This window comes from Cibotium barometz, chromosome 64, assembly GCF_041138505.1.
Source record: "Cibotium barometz isolate CiBa-2024 chromosome 64, ASM4113850v1, whole genome shotgun sequence".
NCBI lineage: Eukaryota > Viridiplantae > Streptophyta > Polypodiopsida > Cyatheales > Cibotiaceae > Cibotium > Cibotium barometz.
Genome location: NC_141109.1, coordinates 26,393,433 through 26,410,356, shown reverse-complemented (window position 1 = coordinate 26,410,356; position 16,924 = coordinate 26,393,433). Strand labels below are relative to the sequence as shown.

Sequence of the window (16,924 nt, the reverse complement as noted above, 5' to 3'; positions counted from 1 at the left end):
GCTTTATGCGTTAGGCAAGTTTCAACAACCACACTCAATAGTCAAAATAATGAAGTTAAAGCCATTGGACAAAAACCTATCAACGTTGTGGGGTTGGAAGTATTATCGAGAGGATGTAGGTCAAGTAATTAAGTAGATTTATTAGGTTGGAAGTATTATCGAGAGGATGTAGGTCAAGCATTGCTCACCACCCCTAAGTAAATTATTAGGGGTGGTGAGCAACGTAATTAAGTAAATTATTAGGGGTGGTGAGCAATGCTTGGGAGAAATATAATTTTTAACCATTTTAACCAATCAAAATAAAAATTATTAGGGGTGGTGAGCAATGCTTGGGAGAAAAATAATTTTTAACCATTTTAACTAATCAAAATAAAAATAACTCTTAAATCTATTTGGTTTTTGTTTCCGAAGTCACATATAATACTATATCTCGGTTTTATAACTAAAATATACAAGAGAACTCGAGTTTTTGTTTTAAGTGTATTATATACTAGTTTTATAACTAAAATATACGAAAATTCATTTTTTAAAATAAAGGCTATGGGCAAGAATAACATTGTTATATAAAAAAAACCATTGCTCTTGCAGAAGTGCAAATTACAGAAAAGAAAATTATACCTAGGCGTTCACAAAGGCTCCTCCCATACTAAGACAATTATAATTAAAAAGGCTCTCTATAGACGCCTCATCATCGGTGTAGCTAGCTAGCTAGATGAGGCACCACCAGCTGCACAAGATCCGATGGTGGCTACGTGATTCAGAGGTACTTATCGAGGTAGTCGCTGGCAGAGGTGTAATTGACTTCTGGGTAGAGACTAGAAGCTTCCGCCCCCTCCGGCCCAACCTCGAAATTATATTGATCTCCTTTCACAAATATGTTGTGCACCGTCGCCAGCACTATGTTCTTTGGAATGGGTGATGCTGCGCACGCACGCACACACACACCCACCTATTAATTAGCAACACCTATTAATTAGCAATATTAATTACACTACATTTTTCTTCTTTATCTTTTTTTTTTCCTAAAAGTACATGAAATTTAGAAACACACACCCAGCCTTGGTGAGGTGGAGGCAGCCCTGTCGGGATGAGGGCTGGCGAACCCATCATACATGCTTATAAACAAACCCATCAAGGGTAGGTACCTAACGAGGCTCCCAAGACTTGAACACGTGTCTTTGAGAGTAGAGACCAAGGTCTCTACCAGATGAGCTAGCACTCGTTGGTAAACATCCGCCCTTGCTTGCTTTCAAGCAAGCTGATTTAGGCACAATGTAATACTTACTTTTGATTAGCTCGATCATATCCTCCTCGCTCACATATTCCCTCTCCAATTTCTTCCCAATCTTGCTCTCCCACAAGCTCACCACCTCATTAACCGACAAGATGTTCGCTGGAGGCCTGATGTAGACCACCTTGTTCAAAGTTCTAGGATCGTCAATGGTCTTGATGGTGTATAAGCCAATGTCCTCTTCCTTCACAAAAATTGCTACCAGTGGCAAACCAAGAAAACCATCCATGTCAGATGCCATGATGCACCGCCATTCCAATGTACATCAATCATGCACCAGTCTATGTGCACATTACCTTTGACATCCCCTGAGCCATATATTGTGACCTTGTCTCTTGGGGGGGCTGGCTTGCCGAATTGCACAAGGTTGCTAAGAGAGTAGCCTGCAAAGGCATTGCTGGAAATGTAGGTGTAAGGGATCCCCGCCGCCTCGACCTTGCGGCGTATGGTCACCTTCTTCCCATACATGGTGTTCACAGGCTCCAAAGCCTTGGCTCGGTCCACATCATTCCCAAACTCAGATGGCAGAAACCTCTGCAAGGGGTGGCATACTCAAGATTTAAAGAGTGAAGCTACCTGGCTTTGAATTTTTTGAAGCAGGACAGTAACAAGAGTGTGAAGGCATAGGAGGGTAAGAGCTAAAACCTTGACAGTTCCCACTTCTTTGATAGCTTCAATTATCTTCTCTTGCTCAGGGATGGCAGGTCCACCAACCGTGGAGATGACAACATCAGCCTCCTTGATAGCTGCAACCAAGCTGGCATGGTCATCGAGTGATCCCTGCATCCATTACCCAAACGGAAAGTTAGTCCACCAAAACACCCCTCCCAAGCACACGCCCATCTACGAGGGCACTTCCCCATGAAGAAACTCCATGGCTGCAAAGCTGGCAGGAGCAGTAAAAGCCATGATAAAAAGTAAGAAAACTGGAAACTTACATGGAGTAGAGTGATGCCAAGGGTTTTGAAGGACTCCACAAGCTCTGCCTTAGACGTGATGGTGTTGGGTCTAATGAGGATGGAGGTGGGATGACCCTCTGCAACACTGGCACGTGCCACGTGCTTACCTATGTAGCCTGTGGCACCGATGATCAGCACACGGCTCTTGGTTCCCATGGTACCAAAGAGGAGCAGGAGGAAGATGAAGAAGACAGAAAAAACACAGGAGAGTGACTACACTAGGAAGGCACAGAGACAGCAGCTCAGGCTCCCGCCCTGCAGTTTAGTAGCTCAGTTGGATTTGTGCTGCAGGTAATCGTTCCAGAAAGCTTAGGGCTATTTAACGCAACGGTCTTGTACAGTGGGCCAACATTTATTATGGAATTTTTTTATTTCCTAATCGTGCAAAATGTGGGCGGGCACGAGACGGGAGAGAACCACGTTGTGTGCTCGCTAGTCACGCGCTTAGACACATGCCCTTCTTCACACCTCCTCGTGTTGCCCCTCTGAGCTCTCCCACGCGCTAACCGCATGCTCGAGTACAATGGATTTGGGCACCCCACTAATAGTTGATAGTTTGGCCCGCCGCCCAAAGCATTTACACGCAAGTGGACGCACTGGTGCCGTTGGGGGGTTTTACCTTGCCCCACCCACTCGCTACCCAGCCCATCTCGGAAAAAGTGGTAATCTTATCCCAAGGTGCTGCAGAGGAGACCAGTGTTCACGAAAAACCGAGGTTTAGTGTCAGGTGTGGTAAATTTATAAAAATAACCTTCAAATTTCAAAATAACAATTCACAAAAAACTACAAATTTTAAGGGATTTTATTTATAATTTTGCTAAAAACCTTTAAGATTTAGGAAAAAACCTACAAAAATTTGAGGTTGAAGGTTTTTTGAATTGTTGGGAAAAATGTTTTGTGCGAACACTGCCCTCAGCACTATATCACACGCGCCCCCAGTTGAAGTGAAGCGGTGGGATCTACAGGGCGGAAGCCACCTGAAAATCTAGGGGGAGGGGGGGGGGCTTCGGGTTGTCCGATTCCAGGTTTGTAAACCCGAGCAATTTTGTAAACTCGGCCATGCCTCCAATAAAGGCATATCAAGCCCAGATCTTCCGTTGTCTTCATCTTGGCGTACGCACGCTTGTGGTTAAGACACCAGTCTCCCATCCGCGAGGTGCTGGGTTCGAATCTGTTCACATCCATTTTTTCGGGCAGCCCAATTCTCGAGATCTGTGAAGTGAACCGGTGTCATAGATCCCCTCACTTCACTTAGAGGGTGGTACGTGCGATTTAGTGTTGAGAGGAGACCACCCTCTACCTTAATTCTCGAGATCTGTGAAGTGAACCGGTGTCATAGATCCCCTCACTTCACTTAGAGGGTGGTACGTGCGATTTAGTGTTAAGAGGAGACCACCCTCTACCTTTGATAAGGAGCTAATCCTGGTAGTTGGACACTCCACCGATGATTAGGCTACTCTGTAGAATCGATGAGAGTGGTCTTGACCTGTGCATGGCTCTACCTTTGATAAGGAGCTAATTCTAGTAGTTGGACACTCCACCGATGAGATTAGGCTACTCTGTAGAATCGATGAGAGAGTGGTCTTGACCTGTGCATGGGTGATGGTTGCTCACATCCATTTTTTCGGGCAGCCCAATTCTCGAGATCTGTGAAGTGAACCGGTGTCATAGATCCCCTCACTTCACTTAGAGGGTGGTACGTGCGATTTAGTGTTGAGAGGAGACCACCCTCTACCTTTGGTAAGGAGCTAATCCTGGTAGTTGGACACTCCACCGATGATTAGGCTACTCTGTAGAATCGATGAGAGTGGTCTTGACCTGTGCATGGCTCTACCTTTGATAAGAAACTAATTCTAGTAGTTGGACACTCCACCGATGATTAGGCTACTCTGTAGAATCGATGAGAGAGTGGTCTTGACCTGTGCTGCATGGGTGATGGTTGAGAATTTTTAGTTCTTGGAGCATGAATCTATCCAAGTGTGTCCCCAATTTCAACAAATGGATCAAGAAGATTCATAAGCCATTTCCTTTTGGGTTCTTGATGGATCGGGGGTGGCTCCCTCAACCATGCTCCTTGGTCTTGATGCTCCTTGTGCAAGGATTAACTTCTTAGTCTTGGAAGAGGCATGGTTTATGTGAAGCACACAATGTGAGCAAGAGACATGGTGTAGCATAAACAAGACTCAATAAAAGCAGCATCTACATTAGGAGGAGAGACCTAATTACAAGAACGAGGGGCAAGGTCTACATTAGGAGGAGAGACCGAAGTACAAAGACAAGGGGCCGTGTGTGGTGCTACATCGAAAGTGAGTGGTTTGTGTTAATAAAAAGCTAAAGGCTATGCATCTAGGCTTTTCGGTCCTCCTGGTATTTGGACTATCTGGGTATATGCAATGGGAAATTCCCAGTAAGAAGACAATCCAAGTTGTATATGCTTTGTACTACATCGAGAATGAGTGGTTTGTGTTAATCAGAAGCTAAGGTTATATGTGTGGGCTTTTCAGTTTGTGTATTTAGACTGTCCGAGTATATGCAATGGGACTTTCCAGGTTAGTACTATCCAAGTTGTGCCCGCCCTGAGGGGGTTCACCTAAAAATATGTAAGTATAGCATGTGAGTTCAAACAAAGGGGTTTTTTAATTCAAAAATTTAAGGTAAATTTACATAAATACGTTTACAAAAGGGATTTTTTAAATCAATTTTGAGAAAAAAACCCGTAAGTCCATAAAGAAAAAGGGGTCATTTTTATTCATGAAGAAATCACAAGTAAGGGGTTTTTAAAATACCCCTTGAATGCACGTGATACATAGGGTTTCTTAGTAGTTCACCCCCGAGTGCCTGCCCTACCCACTCAGTGGTGGGGACCACCCTACCCACTCCATGGGGAGCACCCTCTCCATGGGGAGCACCCTACTCTCTCCGTGGGGAGCCAAATAAGCAATAAAAGGAAAGGGTATGAAAATTACCACTCAAATTAGTTGTGGGTGGGTGCATGTTTAGGTTGTACACTGGTGTGGTTGGAAGATAATGGAAGGAACCACTTTGTACAAGTGGTTAGCAATAAAAATATTTCTCAATTAAAGCATGCAAACTAAAAACCTTTGCTCATATAAAGATTTAGTCCATCATTACAACATATCATGATGTAAGATTCACTTCACCTAAAAAAAGAAGAAAAAAAAAAATCAGTCCATGCAATTGCTACTTGAGCATTCACAACTACACTATCTTTGAATTTTGAAACGATACTTGGTTAACTGGAAGGATAGGTCAGAGCAAGCATGAACACTAGAAGAATTAAATACGCTTACCAAAATCTTTCCCCAATATGTTTTTGTGGATGAAAACTATTATTCAAGGGGGGTAATGTCACGTAGCCTATAATGGCACATGGGAGTTCGACTGAATGCAAAGCTTAAATGCCGGAGTGCGGACAGCGAGTGCATCCGGGGTCTAGCAGTGAGGGCACCCAAGTTGAAGCACTTGGGTAGATGAGTAGGCAACATCTCATGATGTAAGATTCACTTCACCTAAAAAAATAAGAAAAAGAAAAAAATTCAATCCATGCAATTGCTACTTGAGCATTCACAATTCACAACTACACTATCTTTTAATTTTGAAACGATACTTGTTAACTGGAAGGATAGGTCAAAGCAGGCATGAACACTAGAAGAATTCAATACGCTTACCAAAAGCTTTCCCCAATTTGTTTTTGTGGATGAAAACTATTATTTAGTGGGGGTAATGTCATGTAGCCTATAATGGCACATGGAAGCTTGACTGAATGCGGAGCCCAATTACCGAAGTGTGAACAGCGAGTGCATCCGAGGGCACCCAGTTGGAGCACTTGGGTAGACACGTAGGCCTTTATAAGTGACCGGGAGTGTGGTGTTATCCACACTCCCTTCTATGGTTGGGGGTGGTGACTAGAGCTCCTTTCTCTCTTGTGCTATAGCGGTGGCTATGGCGACATAACAATTGCTCTTCAAAATTGAGATGTGAGAAGAGTAATCATTGAAGCTGCCATCCACATTGGTGTTGCACTTAGAGGAGCTATGTAACACAAATGAACTAATGTGCTACATAGAGCCACGAGCCATGACTGAAGCACACGTAAAATAGGTTGATGAGCTTCATAGCTAGTCCTTGAAAGAGTTTTTACATGTGAGCATGTTCCATGAGATGGGGTGTCACATGAAGGTAGTAAACTTAAGTAGAAGTAATGACCCCACGGCCCCATGTTGCCCCCAAAATCCACCGAATGATAGGAACATTTCCTTTGTCCAAGATAAGTAATTACTTTTGCACATGCACAAAAACCATCAGTTATTCCTCATCATGGAATGGACCGTGGTGCGAACGAAGTCGGTATCCGTTAACCGGCTTAGCAAATCTCTTCCCTTGCAAACAAGGTGCTGAGTGAAAAGGTTTCATCATAAAATTTATCCACAATCTAGTATGGACCCGCCCACCTGAGCTTTAGCTTCCCCAGGTGCAGTTTGAGACGGGAGTTAATAGCAAAACTGAATCCTTCTTCTTAAATATCTAGAACTTTAAGTGGCAATCCGCCCACTTCTTCCACCTTTTGGACACATAAGAAATGTAAGAACTTACAAACCTATCTTCCCCCAGCCCTAACGAGCTAATCCATGATATTGTGGGTTAAAAGATTCATCCAGTCCGAGCTTCTCCGTGAGACCCCTCAGACTCCGAATTAGAAACTCCATCAAAACCACCGCTTCCATTCCATACAACATCAATTTGAAAGGAGTCAATCCGGTTCCTACTTTGTATGTTGTCCTAAAAGCCCAAAGTACCGAGTAAAGCTTCTCATCCCAATCTATATGATTCTCATTGACCAGCTTCTTCAAAATCCATTGTAGGACCTTATTGCTGGATTTTGCCTAACCATTGGCTTGTGGAAAAAAACAATAGATTTCTTGTGAATGGTTAAATTCTGAGTCACTAAATCCTAAATAACATCATTCAGAAAATGACCACCTTGATGACCAACTCCACTGACCATCTCATAAAGAAACTTTCCCACAACCGCTAGATTCCCATATACTTTGCAAAGCAATTATATGCGGAGTTTGTCTTAGGGGAGGAGGTGGATTACACTAGCCATCGGCCGGGTGGTGGTGGTGCTGGCCGAGGCCGTCTCCACGACCAGGGTAGGCAGCCTCCACCAGCCCTTCGTGTAGCTCCTACAGATCCTTCATTTGTGCCTATGTCGACAATCGAGGCTCTTGGCACCCAGGTTGGCATCGACGTACGGAGTACCACAGAGAGCATCCAGCACGTGGTGCGCTTGTTTTCACGATCAATACCGACAGATGTCGAGGTATTTATATATTTATTACTTCTTAAGTTTTTTTAGTCATTTATTTACATGTTTATATGTACTTTTCTATATTTTTACATGAGGTGTCACGTAGGGTCCCACACCTACCACTGAGAGACTCACTCAGGAGTTGGTAGAGGCGAGAGCGGAGATTGACCGCCTTAGAGCTGCATTACAAATGGCAGAGGCAGCTACTGCAGAGGCATGGCATGTGAGAGAGTCTGACATCCGGCAGGTAGGTTTCTCTTGCACGTAAAAGAGTTATAATTAAGGTCCTAAGTTATAAATTTCTTTAAGTAATACCTAATGAGAGAGAGTCTGACATCCAGCAGGTAGGTTTCTCTTGCACGTAAAAGAGTTATAATCAAGGTCCTAAGTTATAAATTTCTTTAAGTAATACCTAATGAGAGAGACTAATCAATTATTTTTATGCTTTACTTTTTTGCGTAGGCTCGGACTGAGGTAGAGAGTTCTAAAGCTAAGGCGCAACATCACATGATTATGGAGAGCGGATTGCACAGCATAGGGGAGAGCAGTTGATGCTACATGTTCGGAGAGTTCCGCAGATCCTCAGACGTGACAGTGCCCTACTTGCCTTTATATCCATGGCCTGGTATTACAGAGGTTTTTAGACGACCTCTCTCTCAGGATGCACCACCATTCCTCCGTGATGCCTGGCGCTCTCTGTATCGAGGACATTGACAGTACTGGTGGATATGCTCTGGGATGTGGACATTTTTTCCATTTGTCTTGCATCACTAAGGAGCTAGTACACTTCTCAGCATGTCCCTCTTGCCGTGCACGCGTCGACCTAGCGACATACAGAGTTTTGGGCATTGATGATCTTCACCCAGGCTTCGCTCGAGTAGATGCTAGGACTTGGCAGGCCTCTTCATTTTACCTCAGCTATACTGACTTGGGACTCGACGCCGCCGATGACGGAGATCAGGAGCCTGAGGTGCCTCTTGAGATTAAGTGGAGTGCACATGAGTTTGATGCATACCAGAGAGTCCTTCACGAGAGCCAGATCACAGCATACAAGCGTGTGGGTGGTGCTGGTCCTAGTGGCACCTCGGGTGAGGCTAGCATCAGTGTTGCTTCTCATGAGCAGCGTGTCCTTACAGCAACAAAGGAGCTTACACGAGCAGAGTGGCAGACACGTACCATTGCTGATTATAGATTTTGGGTTTACAGACAGAGACATCTTGCAGTAGCACGACATAGAGAGAGGGAGAGGGCTATAGTAGCTTATGGGACTCGTGAGCTCCCGAGTACACCGGCACCAGCTCATGATCCTGCCTTTGAGGCAGACCTCCCCGCAGATATTCGACGACCCCCGCAACCGGCACAGCCTCCTCGACGTGCACAGCAGCCTCGATGCGTACGTCGACCAGTAGTTAGAGATGACGATTTTGATTGGGTTGCCGTTGATAGTGACTAAACTCAGACTAGTTGGGTTAGCTCACTTAAATTGTACTTAGATTTATGGGCAGTGACTAACCTCAGACTAGCTAGGGTAGCTCATTTTCATTCTGATGTACTTATTTGATGTTTATATCATTATGACTTTTTTCATTATTGAGTATCATTACATTTTAGTTAATGTTCTTGATTTTTTTTAATTTTTTAACACTTTGGCTATCACATTGTTTGTTGAAAATCTCCATGCCATCGTACCCAAACATGCTCCGATGATGGGGGGGACCAAACTTTGCAAGCATGTGAGGGGGAGCCACCCCCACATTCTTGCAAAGTTTGGTCATGATCGAAGCATGTTTGGGTTAGTAATTAGCGCCCAGTGTGGATTTTTCAAGTCTCTTGGTGCTTAAGAGGCCATGGAAAATAGTGCCTTCCCCATACCATCGTACACAAACATGCTCCGATGGGAACCAAACTTTGCAAGCATGTGGGGGGGAGTCCACCCCCACATGCATGCAAAGTTTGGTCATAATCAAAGCATGTTTGGATTGGTAATTAGCGCCCAGTGCGGATTTTTCAAGTCTCGGTGCTTGAGACCATGGAAAATCCGGGCCTTCCCCATACCATCGTACCCAAACATGCTCCGATGGGGACAAAACTTTGCAAGCATGTGGGAGGGGCTCACCCCCACATGCTTGCAAAGTTTGTTGGTCCCCATCGGAGCATGTTTGGGTACGATGGTATGAGGAAGGCCCGATTTTCCATGGCCTCTTAAGCACCAAGAGACTTGAAAAATCCGCACTGGGCGCTAATTATCAATCCAAACATGCTCCGATTGCGACCAAACTTTGCAAGCATGTGGGAGTGGGCCCCTCCCACATGCTTGCAAAGTTTGGTTCCCATCGAAGCATGTTTGGGTACAATGGTATGGGGAAGGCCCGGATTTTCCATGGCCTCTTAAGGACCAAGAGACTTGAAAAATCCGCACTGGCCTCTAATTACTAACCCGAACATGCTCCGATCATGACCAAAATTTGCAAGCATGTGGGAGAGGTCCACCCCCACATGCTTGCAAAGTCTCTTGGTGCTTAAGAGGCCATGGAAAATCCGGGCCTTCCCCATACCATCGTACCCAAACATGATCCGCCGATGGGAACCAAACTTTGCAAGCATGTGGGAGGGGCCCCACCCCATATGCTTGTAAAGTTTGGTCATGATCGGAGCATGTTTGGCTTAGTAATTAGCGCGCCCAGTGCGGATTTTTCAAGTCTCTTGGTGCTTAAGAGGCCATGGAAAATCCGGGCCTTCCCCATACCATCGTACCCAAACATGCTCCGATGGGAACCAAACTTTGCAAGCATGTAGGAGGGGCCCACCCCCCACATGCTTGCAAAGTTTGGTCACAATCAGAGCATGTGGGAGGGGCCCACCCCCACATGCTTGCAAAGTTTGGTCAAAATTCGGGCCTTCCCCATACCATCGTACCCCCAAACATGCTCCGAGATGGGGACCAAACTTTGCAAGCATGTGGGCCCCTCCCATATGCTTGTAAAGTTTGGTGATCGGAGCATGTTCGGGCTAGTAATTAGCGCCCAGTACGGATTTTTCAAGTCTCTTGGTGCTTAAGAGGCCATGGAAAATCTAGGCCTTCCCCATAACATCGTACCCAAACTTGCTCTGATGGGAACCAAACTTTGCAAGCATGTGTGGGAGGGGCCCACCCCACATGCTTGCAAAGTTTGGTCACAATCGGAGCATGTTTGGATTGGTGATTCAAGTCTCTTGGTGCTTAAGAGCCATGGAAAATCCGGGCCTTACCCATACCATCATACCCAAACATGCTCCGATGGGGACCAAACTTTGCAAGCATGTGGGGGTGGGCCCCTCCCACATGCTTGCAAAGTTTGGTCATGATCGGAGCATGTTCGGGTTAGTAATTAGCGCCCAGTGTGGATTTTTCAAGTCTCTTGGTGCTTTAGAGGCCATGGAAAATCCGGGCCTTCCCCATACCATCGTACCCAAACATGTTTTGATGGGGACCAAACTTTTCAAGCATGTGGGGGGGGCACCCCCACATGCTTGCAAAATTTGGTCATGATCGGAGCATGTTCAGGTTAGTAATTAGCGCCCAATGCTTGCATTGGTGATTTTCAACAAACAATATGGTGATGGTGATTTTCAACAAACGATATGATAGCCAAAGTGTTAAAAAATCAAAAAACCATGAACATCAACTAAAATGCAATGATCCTCAATAATGAGAAAACTCATAATGATATAAACATCAACTAAGTACATCGAAATGTGAGCTAACACATCCACTCTGGGTTTGCCACTCTGGGTTTGGCCACTAACTCCAAAGATCAAGGTATTTTGAAAATGAGCTATCCCAGCTATTCTGAGATTAGTCACTCCCAAAAAATCTAAGTACAATGTAAGTGAGCTAACCCAGCTAGTTTGAGTTTAGTCACACTATCAAGATAGAGATCTAGTCAGCAGCACCCTCTCTAGCTCTCAACTGCTCTAGAACGCTCTCATGGTCATCCACTCGAAGCTGAAAACGAGGGTGAGAACTGTGTTTTTGGCTCCGTACTCGATCAAGAGTGAGCTTAGTAGCAACCACTAGATAAGAGAATCTCTAACTCCCACTTCCAAAGCTGGAACTCACAATCATGCTATGGGCATCAAAAGAAAACCCATGATCATCCACTGTATCTTGGTCAAGGATGCACTTTGGCCTAGTGCAACTCATCAGATAGTAGTCTACTCCCTTGCTGTTTCCCTCACCGGCAATAACAGCAAATACATCACCCTCCTGTAGCAAATATGTTAGGTCATCATAACTGACCCCATGAATGCAGGACCTGTGTGCTCATTAGATAACACTGGATGTGAAGGACGCTCAGGGGAGAGGAATGTTTGTATCCATGAATCTGCCCATCCTCTCGAGGAACAATGTGACCAATCGCCATCCATATATGCTCCATAGAATCATGCAAACCGTCGTGTATAAATCGTGGGGGCCGCCATGCACATGCTCCTGAAGAAATGTAAGCCCAAGGTGCCAGGTACTGTGTCACAATCATGGGAGGCTCTATGGTCAATCATGCCACCATCCACATGCCAAAAAAATCTCCTGACAATCTGAGCAAAGTCTTAGTTATTGTTTTCTTTAAGATGTTCTAGTGAATTCAGTTTAATTGCGAATATAAGAGAACCATAAGTACTACCTATAGAGCCAATAGAATTGTCGTGACTTGAACTGTGCGCCATAACCATCCGACCAAACCCATCGCTAGCCATGTATGATCCCACAATCTTATAAAAAATCGTCATGGAGATGAAAACAGTGTTGCACAAAATGTGCATCATGTGAATGGTCATCTCATTGATATAGAAATGATACTCTTGAATAATGACACGGGTCTCGGGGGTACTTGCTATCCCATCTACATGAGCTTCTGCATGTCGATAGCTAATGTGGACCATAATAGCAACCTGGTGAGGTAAGCAATACAGACGATTAGGACACAAAAAATCAAATAAGTAATATAGCTCAAACACGAAACAAATATTATGAAATATAACCATTACCTGCTCTGAGAAGTAATACTCAGATTGTATCTCCTGAAAAGGTGTGAAGGTGTAGTTCTCTACAAAATCAATCACAGAGACGACCACACCAATAGGAAACTCTGCCATGCATGCTCGGAACTGACGATCCTGCCACTTGGCACAATGATTGTGCCGTATATAGGGGTAGATCTGCTCCCTAAATGTGGCTGTGAAGTGACAACGTGGTGTATGTTTGTCCATGAGCTGCAACTTCCTGGACTGTCCACCACTCTGGAGCTGGTGTGTCACATACTCATAACGTTGCCATGGCACTATCTCTTGGTCACTTGCATCAAGATCTACCATCTGTAGATGTGCAAGTGAACCACATGATGTGCAATCACTCTCCACACAAGGCATCCTATGGAACTAGGCATCCTCCGTGTGTGCACACAAAAGAGAGTGGATGAAATCTAGGACTACGAGGCAACGCTCTATGCCCACTAAGAGAACGGAACACATCATAAAAAAGTTTGAACTCAATATGGTAGCGACAACAACATGTGTCATGCTAACGTGAGTACCTCACAAACCAAGGCTTACACCCCTCAAATGACCTTTGCCCAATTTTAAGCTCTGGATACGATGCCACAAACTGAGAATACAACTCTGTTTGGGTCATTTCAAGAAAGCAAGCAAGCACTGTGCTCAATGAACATTGTCACTCTCTTACGCAAAGCTTTCTTGAAAACTGGAGAGACACGACAATTCTCCTCCCAAGAACTTTCTATCAAGGCTCTAGTGGTTTCATCTAGTAGGCGATCATGCCTAGCTACACGACCACTACTCGCCCACAAAGCACCAACCTCATTGGCATCTAAACTTTGTCGTCCAATAGACCCAACTCTAATTTCGTGTGGTGCTATGGAAAGGATGCGAGATGTGGCACTCACCTTACCCTTCATTTGGGAGCTACTTATGGCTGCCACAATAGCCCGTCGAGAGCAGCCAAAGCGTCCGGACAGTTCCTCTTCTTGTTAACTATATAGGAATGACAAACACTTTGTAGCACCGCCATGCCAGCTCTCCTCTCTCTTCGACCTCCAATGTCGGAAAGCGCCCTGTAGTTGGCCATGTTGGGCACATCGATCAAAGCATCAAGCACACATGCCTATGATGAAGGCGTGAGGTCTTTGAAATAGGAATGGAAGATTGCATGGGCACGATGATGTGCCCCTGACTTTGATAGTTCTTTCCTATCCACACGATGGGCGCCCAAAGGAGGGGGGTGGGTTCTTGTAGAAGAGAAGGGGACTCAGGAAGGGCGGGTTCATGTGGATTATCTAAACTAAGGGGTAGTGGGGGGGAAGAGGGCAGAGGGAGAGGAAGTGGAAGAGGAGGAGCAAGGCTTGGATCATCGCCAAAACGGAAGGTGTTGCTCGTTGACGTGCTCTCCACTCTCTCTTTCTCTCACGAGCTACCCTTTTCCTCTCCTCCTTATAATGTATTTTTTTAAATTTTATTCAAAGGTTTATTCTACACAAAATATTTTCAAGAAATATTAAACTTAAAAATTTATTTTTTTAAGTTGAATAACATGAACTTTAAAAATAATATTATTGAACTAATTCCAAAATATAATCCTTTAAAATTAGTGATTTTAAATTCTTTTATTTAATAAGTTATATATATTTTATTATTTAAAATTCTATATTCTATTTCTCTAAATTACTAAATTAACTTTTTCAAAAATATGTTTTTGAAAAAAAAGGGGAGGTGGGAAGGAGGTGCCACGTGTCACATGCGCACATGACACGTGGCATTCTCTTGACATGTGGCACTATTATGGTTGATGTGGTAATTCCATGATGTGGCATGCCATGTCACCAAGTGTGAGGTGGCATGAAAAGGTGGCAAGAAGATGTGGCATTAATGATGACTAGGATGATGAGGTGGGGAGTCAACTAGGTTGACCATGTTGACATGGAGGGTGGAGGTGGCAAGGTGAGGTGGCAAGCTGCTTATGTGGATCCTCTCGAAAGCTGATGTGGCATGCATATATAAGATTTGTGCCTACCCAAGCCTCACACATGGAATGATATGTAGGCTTTAAATTTTACCAAGCCTAGATTTCCAAACCTAACTAGGATTGGCTTTAGACTTGAAAAGGGGAGAGTGGACACAATATGGGAATTTTCACTTGGGAGAATTGAAAATGGACCTTCCCATACTCAAATTAAGCTAATTTTTTAAATAAATTCATAGCAACAAGCGTATTGATCCCTAGAGTTTTTAGATTGAAAGATTCAATATTCGATTTTCTAGAATTAAATTATAATTGATTTAATGGACCTCTGACAGTCATAACAAATTTTCCAAAGTAAATATACAAAAATCCAACCATTAGATTTGTAATTTTACCTTATACCCACATTATACTAATCTTTTTCAATCTAATCATCACTAGTTCCATACAATTTAAATGGTAGATGTGGTGGGAGGACAAAATAGTATGTTTTTAACCATTCTAATATTTTTTAAATAATATAGAAAATAGTAGAACACATCAAAAATTACTCGATAAATCAAGTTAAGCTCTATGTTATTTGTATTTGTGATATGCAAAGTAGGAACATCATATGAGCAATAATGTAAAAGTTATAGGCAATTTACTCACATTCAAAAGAATGCTTTTTGCTTAATTTTTAGATTAATTTGTTGTTTTTGTGGTTTTTCATGTTCTTAGGGCTTGCACATAGTTTATATTAGACTTAGTTTGCATCCATTGCATCAAACAATGTAATAGAATGCAATTCTTAGTGAATGTTAGCTCTCTTTAGTTTAGTTTAATTGTGTGTTTTTTGTTGAAATTGTTTGGATTAGAGTGTTAGCAAGCATTAGGAGTAGCTTAATCTTTTAAAATAATACTTAAAACCATAAAAAAACCCTTGAATTTAACTAATTTCTCTTAATGAACTGGTTTTTGTCATTAAGGGTGATTAATCTTGCTCAAAAGGTTAAAAAATTAGAAAATGTGCTAATTGGGGTCTAAATGGATCATATGAGTAGTCAAAATTGGTGTTTTTGAGTGTTTTGAGAGCATCTAGATGCATCAAAACACCTACTCACATCAAATTTTTTATCAATTGGAGAAATTTGGCTCTTTGCTTAATTTTACCTTAAAAGAGGAGACCATAATTAAGAGTCTAATTAATCTCCTATTTTAGATTAATTTACATAACTATTGATGCACAAAGATTAGCATTCTCTTGCTCTATCCAATGATGTGCTCAATTGTGTGAATTAATTAGGGATTAATAGTTAATTAGAGTCCTTAATTAGTGTAAAAGAGAGAATGATTAGTGAAAGAATTAATCCTTAATCACTTTTTTACATAACTCATTAAGGCTAACGAGCATTCAATGAGTAGATGCTCAAAATTGTCCATTTTGGGAGTCATTTATGAAGGGTATAAGGGGTGTCATTAAAAGGTTGACTTTTTTGATTTCCACTTACTTTTTGGGAAAATGCCCATACCCCTTTCATTTAAAATTCAAAAATATTCCCTTCTAAAAAAGGAAAATTATTTCCCACTAGACTCCAAAAAAAAAACTGGCTGTGAATGGAAATTCGACCGTGAACGGAAAAATTCCGGCTGTGAACGGAAATTCGGTCGTCGTGAACGAAAAAATTCCGATCATGAACGGAAATCCAACTGTGAACGGTTGTGAACGAAAAAATTCCGACCGTGAATGGAAACCCAGCCATGAAAGTCCAGATGTGAAAAAAAAAACGAATTTAATATGCCGTGGAGAGTTCACAGAGTGAACCATTTTTTGTAATTTCACAGAACTAGAGTTTACGCGAAAAAAATGAATTTAATGTTTTGTGGAGTCCGGTTCATGGCGTGAACCATTTTCTACAATTTTACGAAACTAGAGATCACGCGCAAAAATAATAATAATAATATTCCACGGAGTCCGGTTCATGGCGTGAACTATTTTCTGCACTTTCACGGAACTAGAGTTCACGTGAAAAAAAATTCAAATTTATAAAACTCGTGAAGTCCGTCGACGTGAAAAGGGGTCCGTCGACCCCAAAAAAAAACTCTAGAAAACACCCCTATTTGGAGGCCTATATCTCGTAAACCATATATCCGATGAAGGCGCTCTAGGGCTCATCCGAAAGCTGACATCGAGCTCTTCGAATTTGGACTCAGTCGTCCGAAGTCAAAATCAACCATTTTGGCCTCCAACTAGCAGCCTCAAAACTCGACCTAAAAATCGAGGCAAAAAACAGCCCAAAAACCACAAAAAATTGTAAAAATTAGCGTGAAAACGACGAGGAGCCATATTC

General features: G+C 43.0%; 1 protein-coding gene across 1 annotated transcript; it reads right to left on the bottom strand.

Annotated features, from left to right (window-relative positions):
• Positions 1-595: 595 nt before the first annotated feature.
• Positions 596-2,554, bottom strand: LOC147603469 (phenylcoumaran benzylic ether reductase IRL1-like). Its single transcript, XM_086796563.1, has 5 exons — positions 2,230-2,554; positions 1,937-2,071; positions 1,588-1,825; positions 1,286-1,489; positions 596-921 (listed from the first exon to the last, which is right to left on the bottom strand). Exons 1-5 carry the CDS (start codon positions 2,404-2,406, stop codon positions 758-760), a joined length of 918 nt encoding a protein of 305 aa, XP_086652689.1. The 5' UTR covers positions 2,407-2,554; the 3' UTR covers positions 596-757.
• Positions 2,555-16,924: the final 14,370 nt, after the last annotated feature.